General features: G+C 46.0%; 6 protein-coding genes across 7 annotated transcripts; 1 reads left to right on the top strand and 5 right to left on the bottom strand.

Annotated features, from left to right (window-relative positions):
• Positions 1 to 8,560: 8,560 nt before the first annotated feature.
• Positions 8,561 to 9,960, bottom strand: LOC115769694. Its single transcript, XM_030714617.1, has 3 exons — positions 9,880 to 9,960; positions 9,306 to 9,799; positions 8,561 to 9,247 (listed from the first exon to the last, which is right to left on the bottom strand). The coding sequence occupies exons 2-3, from the start codon at positions 9,723 to 9,725 to the stop codon at positions 8,780 to 8,782; spliced, it is 888 nt and encodes a 295-aa protein (XP_030570477.1). The 5' UTR covers positions 9,726 to 9,799; positions 9,880 to 9,960; the 3' UTR covers positions 8,561 to 8,779.
• Positions 9,961 to 11,129: 1,169 nt separating this feature from the next.
• On the bottom strand, positions 11,130 to 13,374 carry LOC115769619. 2 transcript variants are annotated; one of them, XM_030714516.1, is made up of 3 exons: positions 13,114 to 13,374; positions 12,922 to 13,039; positions 11,130 to 12,863 (listed from the first exon to the last, which is right to left on the bottom strand). In XM_030714516.1, the coding sequence occupies exons 2-3, from the start codon at positions 12,988 to 12,990 to the stop codon at positions 11,253 to 11,255; spliced, it is 1,680 nt and encodes a 559-aa protein (XP_030570376.1). In that variant the 5' UTR covers positions 12,991 to 13,039; positions 13,114 to 13,374; the 3' UTR covers positions 11,130 to 11,252. The 2 variants fall into 2 exon arrangements, with proteins under 2 accessions (XP_030570376.1, XP_030570377.1); XM_030714517.1 differs by having other exon boundaries at positions 12,922 to 13,374.
• Positions 13,375 to 13,918: 544 nt separating this feature from the next.
• On the bottom strand, positions 13,919 to 15,770 carry LOC115769682 (retinoid-inducible serine carboxypeptidase). The gene is made up of 4 exons (XM_030714601.1): positions 15,660 to 15,770; positions 14,548 to 15,336; positions 14,310 to 14,495; positions 13,919 to 14,253 (listed from the first exon to the last, which is right to left on the bottom strand). Exons 1-4 carry the CDS (start codon positions 15,721 to 15,723, stop codon positions 13,958 to 13,960), a joined length of 1,335 nt encoding a protein of 444 aa, XP_030570461.1. The 5' UTR covers positions 15,724 to 15,770; the 3' UTR covers positions 13,919 to 13,957.
• Positions 15,771 to 16,097: 327 nt separating this feature from the next.
• LOC115769670 (retinoid-inducible serine carboxypeptidase) lies at positions 16,098 to 17,686 on the bottom strand. The gene is made up of 4 exons (XM_030714585.1): positions 17,613 to 17,686; positions 16,763 to 17,548; positions 16,520 to 16,705; positions 16,098 to 16,461 (listed from the first exon to the last, which is right to left on the bottom strand). The coding sequence occupies exons 1-4, from the start codon at positions 17,671 to 17,673 to the stop codon at positions 16,166 to 16,168; spliced, it is 1,329 nt and encodes a 442-aa protein (XP_030570445.1). The 5' UTR covers positions 17,674 to 17,686; the 3' UTR covers positions 16,098 to 16,165.
• A 629-nt stretch (positions 17,687 to 18,315) lies between these two features.
• LOC115769828 (ras-related protein Rab-14) lies at positions 18,316 to 19,125 on the top strand. Its single transcript, XM_030714802.1, has 2 exons — positions 18,316 to 18,584; positions 18,648 to 19,125. The coding sequence occupies exons 1-2, from the start codon at positions 18,405 to 18,407 to the stop codon at positions 19,101 to 19,103; spliced, it is 636 nt and encodes a 211-aa protein (XP_030570662.1). The 5' UTR covers positions 18,316 to 18,404; the 3' UTR covers positions 19,104 to 19,125.
• Positions 19,126 to 19,152: 27 nt separating this feature from the next.
• On the bottom strand, positions 19,153 to 20,497 carry LOC115769827 (vesicle transport through interaction with t-SNAREs homolog 1A). The gene is made up of 3 exons (XM_030714801.1): positions 20,323 to 20,497; positions 19,878 to 20,264; positions 19,153 to 19,814 (listed from the first exon to the last, which is right to left on the bottom strand). The coding sequence occupies exons 1-3, from the start codon at positions 20,408 to 20,410 to the stop codon at positions 19,597 to 19,599; spliced, it is 693 nt and encodes a 230-aa protein (XP_030570661.1). The 5' UTR covers positions 20,411 to 20,497; the 3' UTR covers positions 19,153 to 19,596.
• Positions 20,498 to 20,594: the final 97 nt, after the last annotated feature.

Here is a 20,594-nt window from a genome sequence, read left to right on the forward strand (position 1 = left end):
TCGCAGTTGCAGTCCCCAAGTCCCAAGTCTCTGTCGCAGGGTGTGCAAATGACAAATGACTTGAACTTGTGACTGTAGGCCAAAAAATAAGCCAAGCAGAAACTTAATATCTTCACAATGCCAACGATTTAATACACTTGCCAAATAACAATTTTTTTTTGTATTATGTTATAAGTCTTAGCATAGTCCCCTGGGCTAATCCCTGCACAAATTGGCAATATGTGCACATGTGCCTTGCGACAAAGTCAAGGTATCCTACCGGTTAGGGTATTCAAAATGAAATCGCAATTTTTTAATAAAGTTTGTCGGTTTGTCTGTCGCTTAACTCATAAATTCTGCGTCTTAAGTGCTCGCATATGCACACACACACACACACACACACACACAAACACACGCTGCGAGGGGTCTGAAGGTGAACCGCACGCAGCGCCAAGTTTGTGCCTTAAGTCTTTCGTTACGTTTTAGCACTTTTGGGTGCGTGCGCATTTGCATTGCAATTTTTTAATTGATATTTAATTGCACACACACACACATACACTCATACACACACTGAGAGGGCCGTGCACATGCGTAGCTGGCCGTAATTTTTTATGTGCTCGCCAAGTGTTTATGAATAGACTCATATTCATATTAACCTTTAGCTTTTATATTATTTTAAATGCGCGCAGCTGCAAATTGTTTGACTTTATTATTTACTTTTGATTTTTAGCACAAGTTTACGTCAATCGGAAATTATAGTTAAATTTAATTATTTACTCTTGATTGTTGGCGCACTTTGATGCCAATTTTAACGACAAGTTTTTTATAGCACATTAGCATAAAAGATATTAAAGTTCTACAGCTGCCAGCTGGCGCAGACAAAGCCTCGAGCATTGTGGGCAGGCAGGCAAGAGTTTTGACGCAGTTGCTGACAAGTGGCCCATTTCAAGTTTGTGTCCTTTGTTGCTGCGGGGCTGTAATCCTTGCTGCCACTTGCTGCCAGCTCATCTAACACTTTTCAAGCTCAATTGAAGTTCTCACGTTCGCATTTGTTTGGCTAATTTCGAATTGTTCATTTCTTTTTTTCGTTTGGGTTCTTTTGAAACAGGAAACGCATTCAAATGTCTTTTGTTGTCCAAGTTGTTTTGTCGATAATTGTGTGGGAATGGAAAACAAAATTCAATGGCGTTGGCGACAGCTCCGAGCAGCCACCAGCTGGAACCAGCCGAGTCCAAGTCGCAATCCTCTAATTGCGACTAACAGCTCCAAATTTGTCTTGTCCGCTGTGGGCGCTCAATTGGTCTTTGGAAAGGTTCAATGCATTTCAATTTGCGGCAATTGCCAGCGTTTAGAGCGTCGAAGCCTGGCTTGGCAGGCCAAAAAACACGGGACGGCAAGATTGTGCAAGGGCAATTTTATAGTCCAGCATTGACTGATTGATTTTAGCGTATAATTATGTGTGTAGGAAGATTGTAAGCCAAAAAAAAGTCAAAGCTTTAACATTTAATACTGTGCAGATCAGCTGTAAGCCTGATTGGGTATATATGCCAACAGGAATTCTAATTAATTTATTCCAATAAATATAACTTTAAGCTAAAGTATAATTAACTTAGCACCCAACAATTGCATACAACCATATTTGGTAGATGCCAATTTTAGGCGGAAATCTTATCTAGCCAACATCTTGCTTATGAAAATATTTACGACTTGCAATATTTTCAGTACAACTGGCATTTGTTTAATAAAAACTATAACTTTTAAAAATATATGAAGCTTAAACGTAATTTGAGTAATGCAAAGCGAACTAGAGGGAAATAAATATTTTATGAAGTAAGCACTAGAAAAAGTTTGTAAATACATAAATATTTTATTTTATTTTGGATTCTTCAAAGCCTATATTTAATTCTGGCACTTTTCAAGGGTAAATTCCTATTTTCTCAGGAAAGGACAATTCATTCCAAAGTGCATTCTCGACACCTTAAAGTACGTTAATTCCTAAGAAGGACAACAGACTGAGATTCTAAGCCGACTAGCCTTTCAGACTCGAGGCCTTCATAACCGATTCAATATCAGGATATCTTCCACACACTCTCATCTTAAGCTTTTAGCCTCTATATATGCATATTATAAATATTGAGTATTTCTTAGACAATCATAAAAAAATATCAAAATAATATTTAGAAATTGTATTTATGTGATTTTCAAAGATATGTTTGCTTAAAATTGCATGAAAAGTCAAAATAAATAAAACGCAAACTAAGCACAACAACTGAAAACTGTATTTTTTTCCCATGACCTCGAAAGCCAGTGCCCAGTTCCCAGTGCCCATTTGGCAGTCAGGTTTGGGCTGGCCGGCCGGCAGGCCGGCAGGCAGGCAGTACATGTAATTTCAGACTTGGCCCGGCCGCAGAAATGCATTCAAATCAGACGACGTCGGCGACGACGTGACGTTGAAATTAAATCAACTAGACTAGAGACGCGCCGGCCACGGCACAGCACCAGCACAACGCAGCACAGGCAGCCGGCCAGCCAGTTAGCCGGTTGGCCAGTTAGCCAGTTGGCCTGTTAGCCTGTTAGCCAGACCACTTGACCAAGAGCAACTGGCGCAAAATGGAGACGAGTTTTAGCGGCAACTCCGACTTAACCCTGGCTGACTAATGCACGACAACAGCCAGACGCCTGTGTGCCCGGTGTAAATTGCTTAACATTTAGGCAGCTTTTAATTTGTAGCCATAGTCTGCTGCTCATGTTGTTGTTGTTGTTGTTGTTGCTGGCCATCATCGCCGCTGTCGGAGCAATTTGTTTTCATAATGCCCAATATTAATACACGACCGCAGGCGACAATTTTGATTAAAATGCCATTTATATAAATGTGCTTGGCCGAGCTCTTTAATAAAGTGATCCATGTGCTGCGTTAATCCCTTGAGTGAGTGACTAATTGTGGTCCAAATTGGCAGCCCGGCCCGGGCACGCAACCTAACCGGGCACGTAGGCCTGGCGGGGCAATCTTTCAGCGCGGTTCAAGCTGATTGCCAACTGCACAGAATGCAGACACGTCAGCCGCAAATTGCGGCCACAGGGTTCAGGTTCACCTTGGAGTCAAAGCCAGAGACAGAGCCGGAGCAGCACATCAATAAGGCACGGCCTGCTGCGTACCAGGAGAAAGGCTGAGCAAATCAATAATTGTATTGACTGAACGCCGAAGCAGATCAAAAGGTCGCCACATCATGCAAATAACGCGGCCAAACGCTTCAGCTGCGGTTAAAGCAGAGGATGAGGATGAGGCTGAGGATGAGGATGAGCCGGCCCACAGCAGTTGGCCCAGCAGCCATCATAAGTTTGCCGCAGACACAGATTGCAACCGCGGAATGCAGACACAGACACAGACACAGACACGGGCACAGACACAGAAACCGAGGCTCAGAATGCAGACTTCAGACTTTAGAGTTAAGACTGCAACTTGCTGAAAGGTCAACGCGATCATTTCCGCATGATTACAAATGCAATTCGTTGCTTGTGGCACAGCGCAGCGTAGGCTCTATCCATAGCATCTGGGCATGGCACTTGAGTCACCATCAGGCAGACAAACACACACACACACATACACATTCGCGCACACAGACGCGGGCGCTTCGTTCTCGCATGCGCCGCATTGCCGAAGCTCAAGTTTGTGTCTTAAGTCTTTCGTTTTACTTGCGCTCTCAAGTCGAAACGCCGCTGAGCCGCGTCTGCGCTCTCGCGAGCAAGTCTCCACCGGGTCTCTGCGCAGGGGCAATGGCAATGCGCGCATGCGCAGGGGCAATTGGCAGGGGTGTTTAAGGGGCAATGCCAGGGGCAATTGAGGGGTGAGAAAGGTAGACTTTTCTGTGGATTGCATTAAGGGGTGGCTTTTGACGCGTTCTGTTGCTGTTTTGAGGGGTTACACTGAGCTCTCCGCTGGGGTAAACAGAGGGGAGTTGGAGGGAAGTTGAAAGGAGAGCTGCAGGGGGAAGAGCAGCCAAATCTTAAATTCATTTTATGAATATTCGAGAAATGAAGAGTAAAGAGAGCTTAAATATGGAGCATATATCTTATGAAGTAAGGCTTTAATAATATGAAGATATCATCGAGAAACAATGAGATACCCCGAAGAGATTCGATAAGAAGAAGGTAGTAGATAATTTGATATTAAATGAAAATTAAATTAAAAAATTAGGGATTCATCAAAATACAAGACATACAGAAAAACATATGACTATATTTATAAAAATATGTTGTGCTTTATTTAAATCTTTATTTAAAATGCGACTAGGAATAAATCATATTATAATACTTAATCCTCAGTGTCTTCTCTTCTGTCAAGTCACTTTTTAAGAGATTTCCCCCACCCCGGTAGCCGAGCCCCGCCTAAATGCTTATGCTGTTGATAAATTGCATCAATGATGATCGATGCTGGACAGCTTTAAGAGTCAGCTACTTAAAGGGCACTTAAAGACCTTCACTGATGCAGATAGCAGTGAATTATTGCTGCTGCTACTGGCAGTTGTCCACTGTGGGGATGTGCACTGTACCGTCTGTATCGTCCGCACGGCTATCGCAATTTCACAATATTTTGCAATGAGCATCTGGCAGATGCGTCTCGCATTGCCGTTGACCAGGCGCAATCGCAGCTCCGATAAGGCAGTGTCAAAATTTAGCAACTGCCGATGCTGCGACGCTGTCAACATATCATTTGTCATTGGTCGCATCGATAGCGACTGGCCAAACGGGTCTTTGTCTATGACAAATGCTGCTGCTGCTGGATGAAGCTGCCGGAGCTGGTGGATGGAGCTGCTGCCGTAGTCAAGTTATTAATGAAGTTGCCGGGCCGCCGCATGCAAAATGTGGTTGGCGGCAATGCCGCCTCACGGCCAATTAACCCGCTAATTAAATGGCCGCCAGCAGCCAGTAGCAGACGCTGCTTCCACTTCTGCTGCGGCTGCTGTGCAGGAAGCACTTGGCGTTTTGTGTTTTATGCGCCGTTATCAGGCCACGACAATCAGCTCGAAAAGCGTAGCACGGCTCATGCATTGCAGTTGCTCTGGACCTGAAAATGCAAGGCGACAGTTTCGACTGGGTTTGGCCAAGATGACCGCTGCTCCACTGCCAGCCACTTCATTAGGTCCCAAATTGATGAGTTCAATTAGGCAGCCAGACGATCGCAGCTGCTGCCTGCCTTCTTGTCCGCGTTGGTAATTAGCGCAGAGATTTTCAAATTGCCAAAACTTGTCCAGCGCTGCTTGTCAAAGTTATACTCCGCTTCTGCATTGCTGCGCCCTGCGCCCCAAACATTAACCAATAAAAAAGAAAAAAAAAGAGATGTGTGTCAGTTTGGGCAACGGGCATTTTGTTGATGCCCATTCACCTGGCTCTTTTGCCTGCTGCCGCTTGGTTTCACTTTCGCAGCATTGTGAAATCAAATGAATATGAATTCCAATTCCAATTTCAATTCCTTTTTGCAGCTGCCGCACAAAATTTCAGCATTCGTAGAATTCGGAGCAATCCTTTTTATATATGTTTTTTTGTTTTTCTTTATTATTATTATATTTCTTCAATTTTTTTTTTTTTTTGTTGGCATCCAGGCTATTCGGCTGTGCTTAATGAGCCCGTTTTGGAAATGGTATTCTCGTGTTAAAACATTGATTCGATTGGCGCTCTTAAAAGGTGTCGCCGGCCCATAAAATAAAGCCAACCTTTGCCTTTGCCTTACTACTTTTTTTTATTTTTGTATTTTAGTATTCCTTCTGACTGGCTGAATTGGCCATAAAAGTTTCGCCCAAAAAATCAAAAGGCGCCGTATCCTTTTTTGTTAATTAACGCATACGTTTTTTTTTTTTTTTTTTTTGTTTCCCGAGCTCTGGCTAAATTTCCAGCTGCTGCCAAATTGTGCGATCAGCTTGTCAACTTTTATGGGGCTTATGCTTTCATTTTAATTGTAATGCCCGTTTAGCAGCAGCAGAAGCAGCAGCAGCCCAAAATGGTTGCCCAATTCATTAACATACACACACGCAGTGACCCATATACAGGTGTCTGCGTGAGTGTGTGCGAGTGTGTGTGTGTCCGTTCAAAAGTTCTGCTCGTTTCCTCTTCGTTTTCAGTTTTCACAGTCCCACGTTGAGCTCTTTCACACAGCTGTCCGTGTGAAAAGCATTTCAGCGATTTTCAGAATTCTCTAAATGTGCAACGACTGAGAATTTTCGGCAAATGAAATGCGCGAAAGGGCAGGCTAAACGATACCCTGTACTTGGACAAAGATATGCCAACAACTCATGCATGTGAAAATATAAAGAAATAATGTTAAATACAGCCTCGATTTTCTCAAGCTTATATCCATAAAATGAATGAATCTCATTTTGTGATCCTAGGGTACTCTGCCGTGGTTGGGAGCGCCTAATAAAAAGATAATACTTCATTGTGAGGTATACCTCGCGCCTTTGTGCTGGTCATAATACCCACAAATCGCAGCGCAAGAGTGTTTTTAATAAAGTTCTCATTCTCACATTATTCGTCACGCCGAACGGCCGCGTCTGAGCGCCCACATTCCGTTCCAGAGCGGGCAGCGTGCGTGTTTTTGATTCCCAGTCCCAGTCTCAGTCTCATTAGCGGATGGCCAGCAATTTAACCCCTCCCACCTAACCAAGCCTCGGCCGGCGACAGTTCACATGTCGGCGACGGGCTCACCCTGGCCCTCGATGCCATTGCGTTCCCAGGCGCGTTCCCAACAACTGCACAAGTTCTCGTGTGATTTTTCGTATCGCTGTGAAGCGGCTGCAAATCGTGGGTCCTCGAATCTCACCCTTAATACGCGGCTGAAGCGCGCTCTGCACCTGAGCGTGCAATAAAACTGGGGGTTGGTTTGTTGTTGGTGACGCGTGCCGCGTGTGGGAAACGCAATTTGTTATTGTTTATCGCTGGATGTTTATTGTGGCTTGTTTACACAGATTGCAGACAACTTGAGCTGCACTGCGCCCAGCTGGCTAGCTGTGAGCTAGCTGCCAATACAAATTGGAAATTTCTCATTAAGTTTGCAATCAATTCTACAACCTGGTAGCATCGCCATTGACCTCTGGCCAAGCGGCCGTTTAGAGCGCACAAAATGTAGACCCACAATTGCAGTGTTCGGCCAGTTTTATGGCTGCTGATGGGCGCCTTATGAGCGGTTGTGCAGTCGTGCCACAAGGGTTCTACGGATCAGGCCCGGACATCAAATTGCCCATCATCATTGGCTGCAGTTGAAATGAGTTTGTTGCCTAAGTCTTTTGCTTTTTGGGTTCTGCATTGCATTCCAAATCGCGCATAAAACGAATTTATTTTTATATACGTAATACGTTAACTTGAGCAAACAACATCATCATCAGTGCAACAGCAGCAACAACACAAACTCCAACAACAACAGCAACAGCAACAACAGCAGCATCAAGTTGCGATAAAAGATTTTTGTTTCTTGATTTCGTTGCACCAAAAAAGGCAACGGCAACTCCCATTAAACGTCCCAAAAAGGCAAAAGTTGCTATCGTTGTTGTTGTTGTTGCTGTTGCATTGTTATTGTTGCTGCTGTTGTTGCTGCTGCTGATGTTGTTGTTATTGTTTTCTTTGTTAACTGGCGCCCACCACGTTGAGAGCGAGGCGGCGGCCACCGGCGCAGTCGCTTGTATGCATTTCATTTTGTGGCGCCACGCCCAGGCAACAACTGCCACATGCAACGCCCACCAACCAGCCAACCAGCCAGCCAGCCAGCCAGCCAGCCGCTCCAAAAGTCTCTGTGCCATATTCCCAGATTTGTTTAGGCCATTTTGATACGCAGCCCAAGTGCAACCAGCAGCGTCATTAAAGCAGCTGCATTTAATTTCAATGCCCATTTAAGGCTGAAAACTTTGCCATGTGTTGTTGCTGTTATTGCTGCTGTTGTTGTTGTTGTTGTTGTTGTTGTTGTTGTTGTTGTAGTTGTTGATCTCAAGGGCTCACTTTTCCCCCAAGCATAGAGTCAGCCCCAACCTCAGCCTAGCAGCTGCGCAGCTCAACGCATTTTTTACAACATTTTTGCCGCGACTAGTTGCCGCACCAGCCCAGTCCTAGCCCTAGTCCCAGTTTGAAACACGTGCAACTAGAGAGAAGCTTCGCCCTGTTTTGGCCCCTTGTTCGCCTGCTGCAGTTGTAGCTGTTGTTGTATCAATTAAAGCTGCGCTTGATTTTCACATGCGTAGGACGACAGGTGCAAAATGCTACAACGGCTTAGACCCAGCCCCAGTCCTGCACTGAGACAGCTCTCTCGGGTACAGCTACAGCACCCAGTCACAGTGATTTGAATTTTTCCATGCGGTTGGGCCAGCAAAATTACACGTTAAATGGTAAAGCAGGCGGCATTAAGACAGGCACAGGTGCAGTGGCAACAGCTGCTCAAATCATTTGCAAACGCGTTAAGTGCATCACCGGATGGGCGGCAGCCCGCTTGAGGAACGGGTGGCCAACACAGCTGCTGCTTTTACAGCGCGCACACACACACACACACACACGCACATATCGCTAATTAAGATTTTTCATTTCGCTTTTTATTAGAGGCCAGGATTTCACAGAAGTTAACGTACAACTTGAAAACTGTGACATCTGCAACAAATTTGATGACAGCTTAATAAGTTCTTTGGTTTAGAAAATTTTCGTCATGCATTTATAGTCGAAAAGCATTAAGATCATGGACAAGCTTTACAATAAGACTTTTCCTCTTTTATAAAATATTAACAAATAGTTTCAGTTATGCACAATACAAACTGCAGTCAGAGTATGTTTACAAATAATTATCCACGGTTAAGCGCGATTCGCCGCGATTAACACGTAAATTTCCCATGCAGCCCTCGAATAGGATGTCCGCGATGGCTTTTCGTGCCAGAATACGCTGTGTCGGCGCCATCTCCTCATACTGAATAGCCCAGGATTTGGCAAGTGTTTCGGAGGCATCGCTTAAAGGTACATTTGACTGCTGGGACGCGGAGCTCTTCATAACAGTCAATGTGGTTGATGTAGAGCTGGCTGGCTCATTGAATTCTGAAGCGCTGGTATCGGCATTATCTGCCTTGATGGCATCATTTGGCACTATTCCCTCGGTATCCATTGCATCCAGTTCATTTTCAAATATTTCGATCTTCGGGCTGAGCAGCAAGCTTTCGGTAAACTCTGCTGCTGTCGTATCGGAGCTGTTTGTTAATTTTGGTAAAGCTGTTATTGTCGAGCCTGTGTCCAATGGATCCATCATAGCCTTCATAAGGTGACTGGTCAGTAGGGTAACACACATATAAATCGTAATGCAAACTTACATCGAATCTAAAGTCTGACATTGACTTTCCTTTAACGCCGGGCTTACAGCGCGTTTTCCTGGCTCTACGCTGGAAAGACTCTTGGGTGAGCAGAAAGCTCATATTATCGTAGAACCATAATACGGGCTTGCACAATTCAGAATGCAGTCCCAAATCTTGCTGTCTCCAAATGCGCATCTGTTCCCGTCTATAGTTTGTACGAAAAATGTTGATACGACGTCCAACATCTGTCTTCGATGCATTTGGCTGAATCACTTTTAACTTATTATGTAGAATATCGTATGATTGGTTCCTTAATTCTTTATTTCTATAATCCGGATGGCGCACATCCCAAAGCTCCGGCATTTCCTCATAGAGCTTCAAAAACTCGCGCCAAAACTGTCGCTTATTAGCAATGAAACGATCTAGCAACCCTGACATTCCGTGCAGCCAACTTCACGTTATGTGGTATAACAGAGCTCTGTTATTTAACAGAGATTCAAGTTTTGCGCAAACTATAAAAAGTTTATGATATTAATATGATAAAACAAACAGAGCATGTATACTTTGTTTTGAATTTTCCTTATTTACTTACTCCTTAATGTTTTATATACGTATTTTATGCATTTATGCATATATACATGCTTGGACGACCTCCTCGTGGCAACGCCAATCACAGACTGACGACGACGGTGGATGTGTGCCTGTGTGAGCGTTGCTTGCTGTCGATTGATTGATTGATTAGTTTCGTGTCTGTGTGTCAAAATGTATGTGTGCGTTACTTTGCTTTCGCGTTTGTTTTCGTGTGTATGTATTTTTGTTTGCGTGTAGGTAAAGTCTCCATCAATCAACAGACGTTCGTAAATATGCATTAGTGTGTGTATGTACATTGACGCGTACATATGAATGTATTAGGGTACATACATATGTGATATACATATATAATGCACGAATATAAATACATATATCAAATAATTAACGGCATTCTATTTTATATGGAAAGTTTGGTTTTTTGAATGTTTAGGAAATTCACTTGTCATAACCAATAACACCCTGTGCCGCAAGGCCCAGTCGCCAGTTAAAACACACATACATATATATTTACATAGGTACGTATGAAGAATGCAAGGCGAGAATGTGTTGGTGAGCAGCAGTTACATGCGGCGCGGAGAGCAGCAGCCCGCCCAGGTTAAGTCTGCAGCTAAGGGCAGACATGCGCACTAGGAAACAAACAAAAGGTTGATTTGAATGGCATTTAATGCCGGCTATGAATTAACACGCACTAACTTGGCACATCAAACAAACCCAATTGCACTTAAGTACATCAGGCTAAGCCTGATGCCAGTTGTATATCTTACTGTAATCTGAGCATGCATGAGTAATGTACAATGTTTATTTTTGCTAATTAATGTACTTATTAAAATCCATATGCATATATACACATCGTATGTGTGTATGTACACATGCATATTTAATCACTGTGCAAATGGAATTACTGCTAATTAACATTTGTATTTTGGCAAATTATTTACCATGCCACCCTGTGTGCGGCAGTTGCGTGCATTGCCACCCACCGCACAGTCACACACACACACATACACATGCACACAAACTGTGAGCACACAACGGCGCAGTGAGCGAACGCCAGAGAGTGGCAACCTCGTCGTCGACGACAACAGCGGCGGCCACCAACTAAGGGCAGACATGCGCACTAAGAGACAGCACATATATTTGGACTTATTTTAATGTGGCCCAGGCACACGCACAATTGCATGAGGAGGAGGAGGAGCTGGCAGACCGACAACACAATACACATGAGCTGGGCGAGGTGTGTGTTTAGGTGCTACATTTGGTTTGTTGTATTTGGTAAAAGTACAAATTATAAATATACAAGTATTCTATGATTGCATCCAATTGCATCTTCGAGATGTGCTACAAGCTAGACATGCTATCCGTACACTTATACACTTATTCCAGCTCCCGCATGACTTCGTCGGCGCGCGTTATTAATTCAATCAGTCGAGAGTTTTTCTGCGACATGGCAAACTCCTCCAATAGCTTCAGGTACTTGCGCGCCTCGGCGCTGCCGATAATCGATTGGCCGCTGCCCGCATTGTTGTTGTCGTCGGGCTGCCGCGGACGCTTTGGCGGCGGCGTCTGTGCTGGCGCCTTGGTTAGCGTGGGCATGGGCGGCAATGTGATCATGGGTATGGCCAGATCTTGGGCTGGACTGCGACTGCGTTTTCGCTGGCGCAGGGCGCGTGTCTGCTCAATGTACTGCTTCTCATCGTCCACATTGGCGGCCAGAATTTCGGCCAACGAGGTAACGCTGGAACGGCCACCATTGTCGTCGTCATCATCCCCGAGGTATTCGCCATCGCTGTCCAGTTCCTCCTTGATGCGCACCACCGCTGTCTGCTCATCGGCTAGCTTCTCCTTGTCGCTTTCCTCCGTCTTCTGCTGCTCCTCCTCCTGCTGCAGCTCTTCCCGGTCTTTGGGCTCCGTTTTGATCTCCTGTTTAATATCCAACATGGGCGGTGGCATTACCTTCGCTTGCACCGCCGGTCGCTGTGTAATGCTCTGCGCCAGCGTGGCCAGCGGTATGATTGTCATAGTCTGTGCACCGCCAGCCGTGGCACCAGGTGGCAGAATGGGCGTTGCCAGCAGCACCTTTTGCGAGGTGCCCGGCGGCACCTGTGGCAACCGCACCAATTGCGGCAGGGGCTGCAGAACGCGCGCACTGAGCTCGCTGAGCGAGGGTTTTACATCTAGATGCTGATCCACCTCGGGATCGCTGATGTCGCCGCGTCCATCGATATCGACGTCAGCATCATCTTCGTCCACATGACTGCTGCCGCTGATGGTGGCCAAACTGATGTCCTCCTCGTCGTCATCCTCCACAGGGTCAGCTGCAGCCGCTGCAACTGCTGCTGGCGTGCACTGGGACATGACATCCTTGGCAATATCATTGATCTGCACCGAATAGCTTTGCGTGTAGCCAATCTTCAGCAGCTTGGTGTCGTTGTGCTGAATGTTGTAGGTGGTGCGGAACTTGTCGCACCACTCCTGATGCGGAAAGAAATTGGTCAATCCCATCGAGCTCTTGAACTGCAGCGCCATTTTCTGTATCAGTCCGTCCGATATGATGAAGTCCTTGTAGTACATCATGCGCCGTATCCAGTCGTATACGGCTTTGCCCAACATGGACACTCGCACCACCTTCAGCTCCTGCGTCTTGGCATCCTGGCTACGCCTCGTCCGTTGCTCCCAGGCGCGCAATATCTCATCCTTCTGCTGTACAATGCGCTTTATCTGATCCGGACTACAGTTAAACAGGCGGCCCACGTGCTTGTACACCGGCTGGCGATCGTATTCGCGCAGAGCTGCCACCTTTTCGTTTAGGGCCAACACATTTTTGCGCTTGATGCGATTGTCGAACGCAACCTTCTCAGTTGCAGGTAATGTGGGCGGCTGCTGCGATGTTGTTGTTGCCGTTGTGTTTGTTGTTGTTGTAGTTTTAGTTGTTGCTGCTGTTGTTGATTTGCTAGATGTTTCGGGCTTTGGTTCGACATCCGTTGGCTGCAATGATGAAATCATGAACAGTGCTGGGAGCGCACAAACAAAAACAATTGTTTACCTTTTGTTTATCGCTGCTTTTAGGAGCCTTTTGCTCCTTTTGCTGCTTGCGTTTGTCGCGCACACGCATTGCTATATTCACGATTGATTTATTCCTAGTAAATTTATTAAAATTACGCCTGAGGCATAACAGAGAAATGTTATTGCTTGCTGTTGTTCTTTGTATTGTTGTTTGTTTGTTGCGCGAACTCACCCTGTGCCCTGCGCCCTGTTCCCCTAGCTCTCTCTCTTACACACGACCCTGTTATGTGCACACATACATATAGCACCTGTGCGTGAGTGTGTTGTGTGTGTGTGTGAGTGTGTACGTGTGCGATGGCTACGATTATGCGCGTTGACAGCAACTAAACGTCGACCGTTCTTGATTTTTGTTTTTCTTTCTTTTGTCTCTCTTGTTGCGCTTTTAGTGCACTTTTTGCTACATTTTTTTGCAATTCACTTTAAATATTTTGTTATTGCTATTACAATGCGCAGCACACGCATACGCACACGTGTGCGATTGCTTTCAATTTTTCCCGACTAGAACAGCGTATATATAAAAATAGCTGCCCACCCGCTGCCAGCGGCTGCCGTTTTCATTCTGGTTTTCTATGTTTCTGTGAGCGCGAATGCGCATTGAGAGCACTTTTCTGCGCCGGCGGAGAGCTTCGTGATAAGCCCAAGCAGCGCGCAACTTTAACTTGTGTGTGTGCGTGTGAGTGAGTGCGAGAACATCAGATAATGGCAGCACACACACACACACAGCCACACATTTGTAAGGCCGTTTTACGGAGAGAGGGTTGTTATTTTCATTTCACTGCCAATTGCTCTCTTCTTCAACTGCGCATGCGAGAACTTTGTAGATGGCAGCACGAACTTGAGATACATGCGATTGGGTTTAAATTTGATCGCAGCGCGGCGCATTTTCGCAAAACACATATTTACACATCTATTTATGCAAATGCACACTACTCTAAAGTTACTCCGACATAAATTAATTGAATGCCTAATCTTTAATCTTTGTTTTATTTGTGGTACATTTTTGGCTAATGTTCCCCCTAGCCAAAGTTTGTATAGTGCTGCAGAATATATGACATGGCTGCGGGATTGTCAGCAGGCACCATATGTCCGGCCCGGTTCACCCAGAACATGCTGAAATTGCCGGCCGTCTTCTCGTATCCCTCCAGCACGCGATCCACATTGATGCCCACGCGTGGATTCTGCAAATAGCTATTCTTGTCGTTCCACTCCATGTTGGCAATCCAATTGACGGCGCCGGGTGTGGCGCATATCAAGTCCAGGCCACCCGAAAAGACGCCCACTTTGACCGTAGAATTGTTGAGCAGCTCCTCAACTAAACATACACACAGTTGGAAATGAATCCTTAATAGAAACTTTAAAAATCCGTACCAATATGTACAGCTGGCTTCATAAAGTCGCCCATCAGCTTGCTGAAGGTCGTGCTGCTCTGGGCGCCCCACTTAATGCCCGTGGTAATGTTGAGCGCAGTTGTTACGGGTCCTCGCATCAGATCCTCGAGCAGTTGATCGCGATCCTCATCAATGTCGAAGTGCACCAGGGTGCGGTACATGCGCTCTGGAATGGTATCTTGAGGAACTAGCACACAGAGTGGCCAATTGACACTCACCTTCCGAGCTCATGCTGCTCAGCTGCCTCAAGTACTGGTCACCGCGTGTGGGCTTCTCCACATTGTAGAAATCGACGCCCTTTGATTCGCGCAGCACCACCGACTGCGTGGAGCTCCATTGCAATGTGGCCTGTGTCCATTTCCCGTTGTCGACATTCTGTTTGGTCTTCAGTGCCGAAGCTTCGATCTTGTCGTGACCGTCCTGGTCAACAATGCCCAGCTGCAGCAGGAATGGCGCCCACGCAAGTACTGAGTCAATGGGCGATGTCCAGGGATCACCCAAGGCCACCGACTGCAGGTTGCTCTCGATCTCGCCGCGCTGTATCGAGTAGTACAGCTCCAGGGCAAACTCGGGCGCCATTTTGCCACCGTAGCTCTCACAGAAGATGTGCAAAGGAACTTTCTTAAACTCCGGATGCAGCGCATAGAAGCCCTTCATGAACTCTACCAGATCCAAAGCGATCTGCTTGTTGGTCGTGGTGTAATAGGAGGAGCCATCCACATAGCTAAAGCCACTGCCCACGGGATTGTCAATAAATATGACATTCATGTCCTTGACCCAGGTCCACTCCCGGTAGCTGCCATCCAGTTGCAAGGGTCCCAGCTCCTCAAAGTTGCCATAGCCCGTCGACGAGGCACCCGGTCCACCTTGCAGCCAAATGGCCAAGGGACGTTCCGTATAGCTGGATACATTGGCGCTGGTGTAGTATAGCCAGTAGAACATGTGGGCGCCCGTGCGCACATCCACAAAGCCCCAGTCCTGCTCGCCAGGACCATAGCCTGCGCGGGCTGTGCAGAGACAAGTGTAATAGATATTGGGTCAGGCTGATTTGAGGATTTGAGGACTTCAGCATAAAGCTTTTGATTTCTTGTGAATTCAAAGACATCTGTTTGAGTATTCCCTTTATGTATTGATAGCAGCAGGTGTGATAAGATAACTATCTTAGCACAAGAACAAAGTTAAAGATGTTCAGCTCGACTAACGCGTTTCTATTTAGTCTTTTGTGCCACTAAATTTCTATCATTAGCACCTGAATGGCATTTAAATTGGGTCCAAACACAGTTGGTTGTCTGCCAAATTGAGGTCAGTTTGTTACCAGAGTTCCACTTACCGCTCACCGCACCGAGCCCGCAGACCCCTAAGAGCACCACAAAGCTGATTAGGAGACGACACATTTTGCACTAGTTGGAGCACCTCAAGCCAAGTCGACCGTACAGCTGGGAGTGCGGCGACCGTCTGATCGCTGGTCAAATTCAGCCACAGCCAAGAAAGCGTGTGGCGCACATATGGAATTTGTAATCTTGGGAGTGGGAGCGGCGCCTGATCCCAGTGATCGACATTGTCAACGGTTCTTTACGACTGTGATGGGCTTTACGCGTGAAACGCTTGGACATTTATTTATGGCATTTGAGTTTTTTTTTTGCCAATACTTACCTTGTCACTTTCATAAATTTTAGCTAGTTCTTAATTAATAGTCGCGATTGTGCTCGCTTATCGCAGCCCTGTTTCAATAAGTTTGCTTTTTTGATTTGATTTCTGAAGAGCTTGTCAAGTTTCAATTCACTTTACGGAGTGTGAGCTCTGCATTTTATTGGCTGCATTCTACAAATTGTAAGTCTATCCAAAGCCCGTAAACTCGCGCAAGACATGGCTCATGGCGGCGGGATTGTCGGCTGGCGCCATGTGCCCGGATCTGTTTATCCAGAACATGGTAAAGTTGCCGCCCGATTTCTCGTAGCCTTCCAAAACGCGATCCACGCTGATTGCAACGCGAGGCGCGGCTAAGTACTCCTCCCTTCTGCTCCAGTTCATCTTGTCTATCCAGTTAACGGTGCCGGGCGTGGCACAGATCAGATCCAGTCCGCCCGAGAAGACGCCCACTTTCAGCGGCGTTTTGTCCAGAAGTTCGTCAACTGCATTAACCAAGGATTAACTATTTGCATATGATGGCAGTTCCTAGCTAAGGTTTACCAATGTGTATTACGGGCTTCATGAAATCAGTTCTATGAATGTCAAAGGTGCTGCCACTCTGTGATCCCCATTTGACTTCGGATGGTATGCCCAGGGTTTCGGCTACGGGTCCGCGCATAAGTGTCTCCAGCAACGCATCCCGATCCTCATCAATGTCGTACTTCACCACAGTGCGGTACATGCGCTCTGTAATACATTTATCTATGGAATCTAACTTGAGATTGAATCACTTTTCAAATTTACCCTCGAGCGTCTGCATGAGCTGCCTTTGATAGCGATCACCGCGCGTTTCCTTCAGCACATTGTAGAAATCCACGCCCTTTGAGGCCTTCATTACCTCCCACTGCGTGTTGCCCCACTGAGCTGTAGACTGTATCCAACGCTCCTCCGCCACCAGTTCGGCTGTAAAGTTGGCAGCCTTCGTTATGGCATCGTAGCCATCCTGGTCAACGATGCCCATCTGCAGCAGAAGTGGTCCCCATGCGAGAACCGAGTCGATGGGCGATGTCCAGGGATCACCCAGAGCCACCGATACCAAATTGCTCCTAATCTCGCCTCTTTCCTTGGCATAGTACAGCTCCAGGGCGAACTCGGGTGCCATTTTTCCGCCGTAGCTTTCGCAGAAGATATGCAGAGGCACAGACTCAAATTCCGGATGTAGAGCATAGAATCCCTTCATTAACTCAACCAGATCCAGGGCAATTTCTTTGTTTGTAGCCGTATAAAAGGCCGTATCGTCCACATAGCTGAAGCCGCTGCCTACAGGATTATCAATAAAAACCACATTCATGTCCTTCACCCAAGTCCAGTTGCGATAATCGCCGTAAAGATCAACAGGTCCAAGCTCCTCAAAGTTTCCATAGCCCGTCGAAGAGGCGCCAGGTCCACCTTGCAACCAAATAGCCAAAGGACGTTCCGTGTAGCTGGATACATTGGCTGTGGTATAGTAGAGCCAGTAGAACATGTGAGCGCCTGGCCGTACGTCGACAAAGCCCCAGTCCTGTTCGCCGGGTCCGTAACCCGCCTTGCCTGTATAATTGTGTGTATAGGTCAGACCAGGATTTGTAATCTACGGATTGCTATAACAACTTGCCATGTGCCAAGGTTGCGTAACACACCAGAAATAATGCGATCGTACGAATTGCAGCAGACATCTTCCGTTGAAGCCAGCAGCTAACTGTGCTTTGGCTGCCGCCAACTCGACCAGCTCCATTTTAACGGAATAGCTTATCAGATGTCAAAGGCGCGATATTGATAAGCGATTATTTGGCAGCAGACACTTAATCGTGAAATCGTTATCGATTTATTGGCACTAGCTGCAAAACTAAATGGCAACATTTTACCAGGAGCTTCTAGGGATTTGTGCCGCTTCTTAATTAACTGTTGAGTTTTTTTTTATATTTTTTAACCGTTATCAAGAGCTTTGCATTTTTTAATTAACTTGCGTTAGGTTTACGAGATTTCGTACCGCACCTTATTTTACATTATTCGTTATCCAGGTCCTCTTCCTGCATAGAGGTGTTTGAAAATCTTGCACTTAACGGTATCCAATTTAACTTCCCTTGTACCACATTTAAAATAACGTAACACGTCAACAACAATAATAGCGAGAGAAGGCCAACAGCCAGCCAATTGTGGGTTCAGTTAAAATGAAAAACCTAATCAGCAGCAAATGTGTTAAAAAACGGTTATTTAGCACTGCACTTATTAATCGAGCTATCGTAATTGTTATCGAACTCGTAATTACCGGCCAAGAACTTAGTGGCAACGCCAATTGCAACAGCTGCTTGGGCTGTGTGTTGTTATATTTCATTGTGTCTAGCTGGTGTGGGTGGGAATTAATTTAATTATATTACTTAACAAATCAAAGCTGTGCTAGAGCGTCATGGCAACGGTTCGCATACCCAAGCAAAAGGTCATACTTTGCGGCGACTATGGTGTGGGCAAGAGCTCCTTGTTCCGACGCTTCACAAACAACACATTTGTCACCGAAACAGACCGCAAATCGACGCTGGGCCTGGATCACATTGACCGCGAGTACAATGTAGGCGAGAAGCAAATTAAGGTTAGTCAACTTGTGCTGTAGTTGCGCATTGATAAAGATTTGAATAATCAATTTCTTGTGCAGCTGCAACTGTGGGACACTGGCGGCATGGAACGCGTCGCATCTGTAACTTCATCCTACTACAAATTTGCAGAGGGTGCTATTCTGGTATTTGCCTTGGACAATGCCGCATCATTCCATTCGCTGTCGCAACACTTGCTGGACATTGTAACGTATGCAGAGAACGCTAAAATCTTCATATGCGGCAATAAGAGCGACCTCGAAGGTCGTGAGCCAGAAGTAAGCGATGAGGAAGTCGAAGCATTTTGTGAGCAGTGCCATACGCTGATAAGCGCTACCTACAAGACATCCTGTCGCACGGGCAAGGGCATCGAGGATATGTTTCAGGATATTTCACGTCAGTTGGTACAGGCCAATCGATCCAAAATGGAGCTACAGGCACTCGAGCAGCAGAGTTTTCAAATAGACAAGGTCAACGAGACAGAGATTAACGAGGAGGCCTCCTCGTGCAGCTGCTAGCAGTTGGGAAACATTGAGTTTGGCTAATTCGTTGGCGCTCTCGGCTGAACTCAATGGAATGCAGCAATGCATTTTTCTAATTTACTTAATTTATTGATACAAACACTTGTATAACTTACGAATGTTTCGATTATTTTATTATTTGTAAATATTCACTTCAATTTAATGCTAAAACGTCCGAATATGTTATAGTTATTTTGATATAGTTAATATGTATGCGCCCAGTCGCGAAAACCAACGAACAACGTTTTATTTAAATACATTAACACTCATATGTATGAATAGGGCATAAGTCATAGTTAATTAAGCTTTGTAGACGTGTAGGGCTTGTGCTAGCCGTTAGAGTTTAAGACTTTTTCTTCAATATACATATATATTAACTCGCGATGGAAATTAATGAAAACTAATAATAAATAAACAATTATCTCAACAAGGAATGCGCCAACGTTTTTCATAATCCACAATCGTATTAGCGAGCTCCTCAAGCCCGCAACTATGACGTGGCCGCGGAGGAGGTGGGGGTAAATGTTAAATAGAGGCTCACGCCGACAGCAACCACAAAGCAAACGCCCACGCCGTACAGCACGACCTTTTCGCGCAATGCGCGCAGCATCATTGTGTTAAGGGTGCGGGAGGCGCGTCCTATGTCGGCGTTCGTTTCCCTTAGACGAGCGCGTGCGCCTTGCAGCGTTTCGCGCTGATGATGCAAATCTGTGCGAAAAGTTTGTCAAGATTACGGACGCATTAAGCAAAACTGATGCCCAGCTGTATTACCGTTCAAGACTTGGGCGCCGAGAGCTTCCGTTTCCACAGCCACGCGATAGCCTTCCGTCAAGCGATTGCCGGTGCGTTCAATTCGCTCGGAATTGTCCAGCAATCGTTGCCTTTGATCATTGCTTATGCCTACGTCCTCGTAGTAGCTCCCACTGTCACCTAGCTCGAGCGTGGTAAACCCGTTTGCCTGTGCCCGCAACTTGTCCTTTGTTTGTTTGTACTCCACTTGCAGGCGCTTCAGTTCCGCCTGTGCCACTTGCAGTTTTCCGTTGAAGCTGCTTCGCTGCGCTGGATTTAGCTCTCGCACCTCCAGGCCCATCTGTTCGAGCAGCTCCTGTGCCTCCGAAAAGCTGGCATCGATTTTGTTGCACAGTTCGCTGCGCTCGGCTGCGAGTCGTTGGCTTATCAAATTGCTCGAGAAAATATGTTCATGGCCTGTACTCACATGCATTTTGCTGTAGCCGACCAATATGTGCAGTTATTTCAGCGATTAGTGCTGCGTACTGCTGCTCATATTGCACCAGGAGTGACATCTGTTACTTATTTCAATTACAATTAGTTTCTTGTTGATTTGCAAAAATCTGCCTATTAATTTAGCTACCTTCTGTTTTGTTTATCATTTCACTCAGCAAATGCCATTCACAGCGAAACGCACTAGTGTTGTAAAATGTAAGCTCGGCGTTGCCAGACTTGCGAGTCCTCACTTACCGTTGTTTC

This window comes from Drosophila novamexicana, unplaced genomic scaffold, assembly GCF_003285875.2.
Source record: "Drosophila novamexicana strain 15010-1031.04,08,12 unplaced genomic scaffold, DnovRS2.1 tig00004554-arrow-pilon, whole genome shotgun sequence".
NCBI classification, from domain to species: domain Eukaryota; kingdom Metazoa; phylum Arthropoda; class Insecta; order Diptera; family Drosophilidae; genus Drosophila; species Drosophila novamexicana.